The sequence below is a fragment of the Copadichromis virginalis genome, linkage group LG1 (assembly GCF_057382275.1).
Source record: "Copadichromis virginalis isolate Kocher_CV1m ecotype Utaka linkage group LG1, C_Virginalis_male_GT1.1, whole genome shotgun sequence".
Taxonomy (NCBI): domain Eukaryota; kingdom Metazoa; phylum Chordata; class Actinopteri; order Cichliformes; family Cichlidae; genus Copadichromis; species Copadichromis virginalis.
Genome location: NC_140618.1, coordinates 21,988,572 through 21,999,648, shown reverse-complemented (window position 1 = coordinate 21,999,648; position 11,077 = coordinate 21,988,572). Strand labels below are relative to the sequence as shown.

At 37.7% G+C, this 11,077-nt stretch overlaps 1 protein-coding gene across 2 annotated transcripts; it reads right to left on the bottom strand.

Annotated features, from left to right (window-relative positions):
• Positions 1-1,393: 1,393 nt before the first annotated feature.
• Positions 1,394-5,423, bottom strand: calca (calcitonin/calcitonin-related polypeptide, alpha). Of its 2 annotated transcripts, XM_085451216.1 has the most exons (5): positions 5,336-5,423; positions 4,828-4,919; positions 4,412-4,543; positions 2,825-3,006; positions 1,394-1,980 (listed from the first exon to the last, which is right to left on the bottom strand). In XM_085451216.1, the coding sequence occupies exons 2-4, from the start codon at positions 4,911-4,913 to the stop codon at positions 2,844-2,846; spliced, it is 381 nt and encodes a 126-aa protein (XP_085307342.1). In that variant the 5' UTR covers positions 4,914-4,919; positions 5,336-5,423; the 3' UTR covers positions 1,394-1,980; positions 2,825-2,843. The 2 variants fall into 2 exon arrangements, with proteins under 2 accessions (XP_085307342.1, XP_085307265.1); XM_085451139.1 differs by lacking the exons at positions 1,394-1,980; positions 2,825-3,006 and adding an exon at positions 3,124-3,596.
• Positions 5,424-11,077: the final 5,654 nt, after the last annotated feature.

Sequence of the window (11,077 nt, the reverse complement as noted above, 5' to 3'; positions counted from 1 at the left end):
GTATTCTAGAGAAGAGGGTTTTTTTTTTATAAACACGTATTTTAAAGCCAAGACTTCAAAACAGTGGACCAGTATTAATTTGATGATAGGAGTAGCATGTGAATAAAAAGTCTGACAACAATAAACCTACCCAACTCCCATTTTTTTCAGCAAACCGACTGATAACACAAAAGCAGCAGTGATGATGACGCTGGCACAGTTTACAAGAAGGCTAGTATGTACAGACACACACAGAGACGGTGAGCTCAGGTAGAGCTAAAGACAAGGTGTTTTTGGCCTCTAAGACAGTATTTCCTGCAAGCACATATGTAATAGGGTGTACTACACATGTTAACTTCAAGGTTTTTGTAACAATTATCATATTGAAAGTGAAATAATATAAAATGAAGGCTTTCAGTGAACATGGTCACTGTGGTTCTTGCTGATACTTTTCTGTAGATCTTGGTTTCAACTGGTGGTTTTCTGAATTCTACTGCCTTGCTATCAGCTCGAAGCAGTCATTTCTTTTTCCTGACTTTTTACCCAGAGAACCACTGCTCACTGGATATGTTCTCTTTTTCAGTACACTGTTTCAGTTTCTTAAATACTAAGACCAGCCCATTTGGCACCAAAAGTCATACTCTGTTTAAAGTAACTTAAATCAACTTTTTCCTCATTCAATGCTCAGTTTCCACTTTGGCAGGTCATCTTGACCAAGCCTACTTGCCTACATGTATTGATTGAGTCCCTACCATGTGTTTGGCTGATTAGATAGTAATGGTTAAATAGGTGTGCCTAATGAGGTGGCCAGTCAGTGTGTATCAACACAAACAAAAGCTTTTCTGCAATTTATTGCCACACAGTTAGCTAGTTCTTTCTTTTTTCTCAAAGTCTGTCAACTTATGTAGAGCTTTATTTTTATAAGCATGTTTACTTAATTTCTAACGTTCCACTTAGACCTACTCAACCCGTTTAACTGTTAAGGGAAAAGCATAAATTTTTTTTTTGGATGGTTTGGTCTGACAGAAACGCCCTCTTCACTAAAAGTACATCTCCTTATTCTTAAAGCGCTGTCATTATATTACAACAACTTTATCTGTGAATTTAGTAATATAGCTCAATTAGACTAAAACTTTAAAAGGTTGCTGCAGCTAAAGTCTGAAAAGAAAAAGGCAGAAGTCTCAGAGGATTAGATCTATATGATCAGGAAAGGCCAATCGGTTTTATTGTGGACGTTTGCCAGATGATGCCATTTTCAAAGGCAATTGATTGGTTGGCAAATGATGCTAATGTAGTTATGTAAGTTATTTCTCACCAGAATAAAATGTGAACCGCCAACAGGAAAGAAATAACACAAGTGTTGTGCTTGCTTTTGTGTCACATGACAAGATAAAATGAAATAATAATGTATAACTCATAATTCAATACTTACTCTTTAATTAAGAATCAAGAGCATAGTTTCGTTTTCTCAACATGCAGATTCATTCGCTGTGGCGACCACAGGGAGCAGCTTCCGAAAGAAACCAACTTCATATTTTTAATACAACTTAAATTGCACCTTTTTAAAAACAAATCAACATTTCTTTGTACATTTCTTTGTCCATGAGTCGATCAACAACACAGTAAGACAGTAGAGTCTAATGTAGCTAAAATACAATTTATTCCTGCATTTTACATTTGTATTTTTCACGATAATTTAATTAAAGTGTTTTACAGCAATCCACAAGAAGGTGAAGGTGGTTTTAATGTAGATGGATACATCAGCACAAAATAGAAGCGCAGCTGAGCCACAGGCTGAGACAGAAAGAAATCCACTCTATTTTATCCTATTGAGTTACCTTTCTGTAACTGTAGTTATTTCTCTGGTTTTAAGCACAGATTAATCATCAATACTATGGAAATGTTTGTTAGCCTGAAAACAAGACATCAGTCAGTGTTTATGAAGTGTGTAAATGGATTGATGATGAAGTTGATGTCACCCAAGGAAAGAGGCACTTTGTCCTAAAAAAAAAAAGAGAAGACAAAACAAAAAAGTTTATCTTTTCTGAACTTGCAGTGAATCACAACACGATGTATAAGATCCAGATTTTTGCGGTGAATTTAGGATTTTATATCAGACTTTAACAATAGAGTGCAAAATAAAATAAAATATGACTAGATTACAGAAGTAGATTACACCAAAAGTTAATCTTCTGGAGGAATTAATACATTAATGAGTTTTAATACGATTATTCTGACACACTAAATTTGTTTACTCCCTCTCTTAGTCTAAGGAGCTTGGAAAGAAAAGCGTCTGGACTTCTTTGAGTTGCTTGAAGACGTTTCACCTCTCATCCGAGAAGCTTCTTCAGTTCTAATTGAAGAAGCTTCTCAGATGAGAGGTGAAACGTCTTCAAGCAACTCAAAGAGGTCCAGACGCCTTCCTTTCCAAGCTCCTTAGACTACGATGACCTGGATGACTGAGAACCTTCACAGACATACTCCCTCTCTTATACTTTATTTTCAGCTCAATCTCCGATGAGTTCAGCCGTAAAAGAAGTACAGAGCATGGAGTCCATGTAAAGACGGACATAGCCTCTCACTGGTCAGTGAAGTCCCAAATTTCAGACGTGTATCTGCAAGTAAGACCTTAAACCAATCAGATGGTACATCGGGTGAACTGAATGTTTTTAACATAGACTTTATAATGCATACTGTATATCTTTTGTGGAGTCAAAAGAGTTGCACCCTGCTTGCAATTAGAAAGAATGCAGATTTTAAAGAACTTTTTATTGACTTCATTTTTCAGATCAGCAAGCTTTATCCATCTTTTACCTGCAGTCGATTGTATCCAGTGACTACATACCGTTTATCTGGCAATGTGCTCACACAGAGATGAACCGCTTCCGTCTGCCAAAAGCCTGGGCACCAACGTTGGTGGGAACAAAGTTGCTGTATCCAAGTCCCCCAGACCGACTCAAATAGTCTGCTAGGCGGTGGGTTACACAGGTGGCTGTGTTGCATGCCCGCTTTTGTGCTGTTGCATTGCTTGTAAGGAATAGAAACAAGACAGCAAATTATGGTATTCAAGATAAGACTGGAAACGTATGTGACAGACATTAAGCAAACAATACAGTCTGGAATTGTGAACACCAAATTAAAGGCACTGAAAAACTGCTTTGAAGTAAAATATGAATTTATTATAAGAGAAAAATGCCAGGAAAAAAATTTACATAAGAAAATTTTTTTGTAGAATTACTACAACTTTATAGGTGATGAAATCTTCAGTTTGCTGTCTAAAACTAGTGTAAGCACTGCCATTAAGCTCTTTAAGCTTTTTTTGTCCCTTTGTTTTAAGGTGGTCATACAATACATACAATCCTATACATGTAAACGTATATATCTGCAAGAAAATGTTGACTCAGATAAATGTAACATAAATGGGCTAGCGCTGAGAGCTTCAATTGTAAGAGTTGCTGTAGTTTTCATATTTCTCAAATAGACTTCTCTTCTTGCCGGGTGTTTCTGCTCCCACGTCAGTGCGAGGATGGGTTTGTAGTTTGTGAATATCCTGGGAGAGTTTTCCCAGCACACAAGTGCTTAAGCCTGTGCAGCGCTTAGACATGGGTCTATCCAAGCTGTTAGAGATGGAGACAAACATGCAAAAACAGGCTTACAGTAACATGCAGATAATTATTACTATTTACATGCAGACATATGGTTTTTTTTTTCCTGAAATGTCATGCACCAGCAGAAAAGCTTCAATTAATATTTCAAAGGCATGCTAACGGTTTTGAATGCATATAATGATATCTTATTAACCAAAATAGCTTATGCATGTTTTCATGCTATTGGTATAATCTGCTCTAAGGCTGGCTATCATGCATGTTCCTGTATGTATGACATCATGCTTTTCCAGTGTTGCGCCTATTCCAGGCCTATTCCTGTTCCAGGCATGTCATTTAACATTCAAGAAATGAATGGATGAATGAATAATTGCTGTCCATGCATTAACAGATAATGAAAATGTTTACAGATCTCACTCTATACCTTATTAAGTAATAAACACAAAGTTGGAGCTGTTGGGCTTATCCAAAAGTGTAGTGTAACAATATGATAGATAGATAGATAGATAGATAGACAGACAGACAGACAGACAGACAGACAGACAGACAGATAGATAGATAGATAGATAGATAGATAGATAGATAGATAGATAGACAGACAGACAGACAGACAGACAGACAGACAGACAGACAGACAGATAGATAGATAGATAGATAGATAGATAGATAGATAGATAGACAGACAGACAGACAGACAGACAGACAGACAGACAGACAGACAGACAGACAGACAGACAGACAGACAGACAGACAGACAGACAGACAGACAGACAGACAGATAGATAGATAGATAGATAGATAGATAGATAGATTAAAAAGAGTCATACTTGTTCCCATCAGCTGTTTGTTGGGCTTGGTCCTCTGAAGTTATCTGCATGAACTCCTTCATAGCTCTGAGCAACCTTTGGGCGTCATCATTTGATAGTGTGACTCCATCTGACATGGATTCCTTACTGGTTCTGAAAATACACATTCAATTACTGTACAGTGCATTGATCTCTCAGGCTCTGCCAATGCACTTGCTCATAAATTATAGGTGTTGTCCAGCGTAAATACAATAGCGCACAAAGTAAACCAAAAACTATGTGAAGTGATTGTTTGTTTGTTTTTTTACTGGAGTACACTAAAGTAGCAATATTTCATTCAGCTTGCAACATGTAATAATGTATGTAAATACAGATGATTATCGTACTTTTTAAAGGTCAATATTTTATTTTCATAGGAATAATAACACAGTTCTCACCTAGTTGGAGCTGCCTCTGAGACATACATCTGGCAAATGATCAAGGCATAAGCAAGAAAAAGCGTCCACAGCTTGAACATTATCATTATTCACTGTGGAAGACACATACAATACAAAACAAGGTAATTAAATATGATCAGGAAAAGGTTTTGTGATTTGTTTTGGAGGGTTTTCCACATATGCTCACAAGATTTTCTCTATTCCATACATCCACAGCTGTATGAATCCCCTTTCTCTCTCACACACTCACTGCCTTTCTGCTTGAAGTCCTTGAAGTTGCGGAGGAAAGCAGGAGAGTTATTAGTAACTGCATGTTCCCCCAGAAACTATACCACCAGCTTTCCGTGTTAGCAAAATTAACAGCAGCAAACCAGAGACATCCTAACAACATCACACCAGTGGGTGCCAGCTACTATCCGATTTACCCACCTTCTTAAAATCTGCTGTTTCTAAGACTGACAGCACATTTTTCAGTAAAACCAAAGTAAGCAATCTTTTCTCTACTTACCGTACAAGATTTTTCAGCTGTTGAAGGTTCAAGTGATGGACCTACTCGTGGATCTGCTGAGCACTCCCACAGTACACGCTTTTATATATGTTCCCTATGGGTTTCAGCATCAAGTGAGTGAGCACTCAACGGTAGCTTATTGGCCAATCAAATGCTTTACCTCAAACTACCAGCCAATCAGAAGTCCTTTGTCTCTTAAAGTAAGCCAACAAAAGTGCCTCTGTGCAAATGACATCACTACACAGTCAAATTTACTGTGCTGTCAAGTATTTGTTTTTTGTTGGTGGTGGAATTTGCAGTGTAGTCAACCTTTAACCAAAAGAAATGTGACTCTTCTGCATAAAATTCATCAACTGAGTGCTTCTTATGCCAATCAGAGACATTATCAAAGCAAAAATATGGCTCTTGAAGCCAATTTTAAACTAAAACTCTAATTATAAACCGCTCCAGATCAGGTTCAACATATGATTAGTACTAGTTGTTATTGTGAATTAGCTAAGACAAAGGAGAGTGACCTTTGTGGCACTAAGAACTCCGACTTTAGGTACTGGACATTGTTCAGGAGAAAAGCTAACCCTGACACTTACAAACAGAAGACTGACAGTGAAAACAAACAGGAAACAGGCTGTGCATGACACAAATGTATGATAATGTGGTGTTCATAGATCCCCCGTACTGTTGGTTACTGAATGTGAACAGGTTTGAATGCCATCTGCAGAAAAATGCTAAAATACCTCTAAAAAAGACATCTTGATTATCTATGACTTAACAACACAGCTGATTAAACATTCTAAACAATTTACGTTCAGTTAAAACCTCACACATTAGTACTGATAGCAAGAAAATCTAAGACTCGTAAGAATGCATAATATGCGTCTAAATTGATTTATTATCACGGTAATTTATTTTTCTACCTCCTGAACTGCCAATCAGGTTATCTTCTTCTAGCTGATCTTACGATTGACCTGGCATCATGAGGTGTAGAGAAATACTGAACACAATGATGTCCCATTTGACAACAATTTAAATGTAATGCTGTAAATCAGTGAATCTGGAGTTAATTTCTTAGTTGTGTTAGCTAGTTAGGCAGTTGTTTAATACATGGAAATAGCATCACAGTGAGATACATCGATCAGCTAAACCTCCTATTTCCTGGTATCCATCCTGTTTCTCCGAGCTAATTACTGGGCTGTTGGTCTCTGGCCATCTTCTAATTCCTCTTATGTAATGATATTGGATGAGGTATCATAAACCATCCTGCCTCCTAGTTATTTTTTGCGTCACATGGAAACTCATTAGAGTAGATGAGCCTTTTAGTACTATTGTGCAGACCTGCAGCCTCTTATACCAGAAGCACTAAATTAGTTTCCCCCAGCTCCACATGCTGTCAGAAACTACTCCTGAAAGGCTGAAGCTTATGAAAACGAAAGACTTTAAAGCAAGCAATCCCATTCACAATGACTAATGTTAATTATCTTGTTCTCTGCCAAGACATTTTAATTATATATATATTTATCTTTTAGGTAACTGCTCATCCCCAAGTTTAAGTGCAGCGTTAGCCAAGTAGAGCACATAATTGAAAATTGAAGGGCATGAAAATACAAGAATCTGGAATTCGATGCTACGTCTTGGTTTTCTCAAAAGATGACAGTTAATACCGAAGCCAAGAGTTTTGTAATAATGATGTAAATCTACACTGAATCATTCCCAACTCAGAAAAGGATGTAAGGTGCCCCCTCTAATAAGCCAAACAGATCAAATACATATTGTATTAGCATGTGTATAATTAAGTATCATTCACACTGTTTTGGACTGACGCTTAGAGCCCCAACTGGCCACTATCTGGTTGACCAGGGACACCAAATGAGGCAGAGAAATTACATTCCAAAGGGAAAAGTGCATTGTCAAGATTGCAATTAGCTCACAATATTCACGTTCGCTAACGTTAAGCATGATTTGGCCTGGAAGATTAATTGAAACACAGGAGAATGTTCATGACAGCTAGGGCAACATTAGGCTCGGCGCGGTGCTCATCACTGACAGTCTCAGCAGAGTCACTGTGAATGTAACTGCTCGGAAACAGAAGTAACTCTAGTCTTCACAAGAATTATTCTTTCCAAACTCCTAATGTTTGCTTATATCATTATTTGTGCAGGCACCATGAGGAAATGACCACATAATGAACAAAAATTGCTGAACAAAAATTAAGTGAATTTGAATGTATGCATTTTGTTAAAGAGATGGTTTCTCTCTCTCTTTTTTTTTTAATAATAGGCTTATATGCAAAAAGTAAAGCTGCACTGAAGCATTGAGCACAACTAAATAGGCCGTGAGTATAACATGTTTAAATATGTTTTAAACCCATGGTCAGAAATCAAATGTCAACCTATCCTGTAAGAGCTCAAAAGTGAAAAAACAAAAAACAAACAGTGGATAAAAGAAATATAACTGTAGAAATGGTGTTATGCAAAGTCCTGGGAAAAGAGCAGCCCGAGGAGGACATTTACAGATTGCTCCGTATCTTCAAATGGAACATAAAATTCAACTTCATGGAATTATAAACACAAAGAAGTGAAGTATGCTTCAGCAGAGGTACTTCCACCTGCTGCTCTCCATTAGAAAGCTAACCAAACTCAATTTAACATTTAAACACCTGCCCAGAAGTTGCAGAGGGATTACAAGAGCTCTTGATGTTCCTGCCAGCGTCATTATGTTGTTAGAAAGACGAGGTTCTGGACAGTATTAGCATTAACAGAGAAGGCCAGTTATTAGATTTTCCACATGCACTTGATAATTCCGGTCATCCAGATGGTAAATAATTTACTGTAGAACCAGAGTAGTCAAGAGTCCCACCCAATTAAACTAGCATGCATGCACACAGTATAGCAAAGCAGGAAGAGCACTCCACAAATAGCCTCATAATATGCAAACTGATGTTTCCTACAGCACATATGGTAACTGCATTGATATCCTGTATACTAGACATGACTAAAATCTCTCCAGGATAGGGCTATATTTATATATATGTATATATAGTGGTGGCTACCTCTTTAAAAACTTTTCACAGTATTAGGATCTTGGGTAATGTGCCATAAACTCTTTTTTTCTTAACTCATATGAGGTTCTGCCAAGATTTTGTGGGACTTCACATATCAAGTAAAGTTAATTTATTTTATAAAACTGGTGATGTGAGAAAATGTATTGTTACATTGTTACAAGTCTGTGTGAGAAAGTAACTGTTGAACCAGACCTAACCATTTTTATGCCCTCTGGTGGTCATTTTGGGGCTGTTTATACACGGGCAGCTATACTAATTATGACATTTTTCTTTTCGTCTCCTTCTCAGATATTTACTGGCACCCTGTAATGCTTGTATGCTTGTGGCATTTGTTGTTTTCTACATTTTCTACTAATAACATTCGAATTTCAGACAAATATCTTTGAAATAAAACTGAGTCTGCTTTGTCTGAATCCAGTGTAGGCTTTTTGAGTGTCCGTATTAAACATCTGGCCACTCTTGTCTCTTCTGTTTTGATTAATCCACTAACAAGGTACAGTAAGAGAACATGAGTTTTGATTAGATTTGACAGATGTTTAACACACCCAGACTAGTCTTTGATTCAGGGAGATGGCAGGAAGCAAAGACAAAATGCAAGATTCTCCTTATTATGTAGTAGTTCTAACAGATCTGAATCAGAGAGCTCTGCAGAAAAAGGATTTTTTTTTAATAAAAGAAAAAAATACCAGCTGTCTTAGCAGGAAGCAATGGCAGGGTAAACAACTTCATGTGTAATGAGGAGTCAATCAGGACAAACTTGTCTAGCGGTGTGGCCAGCAAATTTTGTGTCTATAAAAGCTATAATGACATAATGTGAGACCTATGTACTTTACCAGGTAGGTTATTGTTGTTTGTTCCCACTTAGGGCTTTGTTTTATTAAATATAATTTCATCAATCATTGTTTTATTGTCCTGTCCTAAAACATACACATCCAGTAATCCTGAAAAGATCACACATAACTTCACAAGTTTGGAAAGTGGCACGTGCCTTCAACTTTACCCTCTTGAATTAGTCCATGACCTAACCTTTAATGGGTTGAGGTAAAAGAACCTGCAACAGATTACGGGTGTCAACGTTTATTTGCTTTAAAACCTGGTAACGTACCTGGACTCCTCAGTAAGTTTGATGAATCCAGAAGCACTCTGTGAGCCGTTAATTTTACTATCAGTGAGTTATGATTACACAAGTAAAAATGAAAATGTAAAGAATGCTAGTACAGCAGCTATCATTAAGACAATTAGCTAAATAATCCATCAAAATATTAAAAGATTAAAGATTATTCTTATTTTTGAAAACAAAATGATTTTTTGTACTAATATGGGCAAATAGGTTGACACTTGAACCTAAAACTTGAAGTTGCTCATTTCCTTATGGGTTTTTTGTTGTTCTTGTTTTTGTTTGTTTTTTTGTTCCTTTAGTTCATTACCAGGCCTCTGGAGAACTTCAAGACATGTTGAGGAGGTAATTTATCCATTTAAATCAGATGGGTTGGACCAAGCACACATCTAAAACCTGCAGAACACTGGCCATTGAGACCTGGAGTTCCCCACCCCTGCTTTAGCACAAAAGAGGACATGGGTAACAACCAAAATATAAAAAAAAAATAATACCAAAACAAAAAATACAAACTAAAACATAATGAATAATAATAATAATCATAACTATTATTAATAGTTATGAGTAGTTGGTGGTGTCAGGAAATTACATTTCTGTATCATGGCACTTATTATTACTAAAGTTTTACACTCCAACTTCAATCATTTGTTCTCATGCTTTTTAATAACGCACGAGTAGCCTACCTCTTCTGCTCCTTTCACTTTGTTGAATGTGGATTCCAGTGTTGCCATTACAATTGATTTAAAATATCAATGCTGACTTCCTTGCTTATATTTCTTGCTGATAAAGTCACTCTATCAAGCTATTGATAATGTCTCTGTACTATGTGTTTATGGTTAAGGAGTACCCCCTCATTCAGATAAAGGAATACTCCTGTTATCTACAACAAACTTCCAGTCACATACTCAATGATGCTAGACCCTGATGTACAGCCTGTGGTCCGTCCAGCTCACCGCATCCCCGTCGCGATGCAAGAAAGAGTCAAAGCTGAACTTGAACGCATGCAACGCATCGGCGTTGTAACACCAGTCACCGAGCCTACTGACTGGGTGTCCTCAATGGTGGCAGCACACAAGAAAAACAAGCATGAGATCAGACTGTGCATAAATCCAAAAGACCTCAACACACCACTGAAAAGACCCCATCACCCAATGCGCAGCGTTGAGGAAGTGGCAGCACAGATGTCAGGAGCGACAGTGTTCTCAGTGCTAGATGCAAAAAACTCCTTCTGGCAAATACGGCTTGACGAGAAATCCTCAATGCTGACCACATTCAGCACCCCATTTGGGCGATACAAGTTTCTGCGGATGCCCTTTGGTATCAACTCAGCCAGTGAGGTGTTCCAGCGCTCCATGGGACAGCTGTTTGCCGGTTACCCGTGCTCTGTCATCGTGGATGACATCATCATCGGAGGACACGGAGTGGCCGAACATGATGCCAACCTGAAAAAAGTGCTGACACGTGCTCGAGAGATCAAACTCAGGCTAAACCCTGACAAGTGCAAATTTCCCCTAGATCAAGTGTCATATGTGGGCCACATCTTCACAAGGGACGGTCTAAAAGAAGA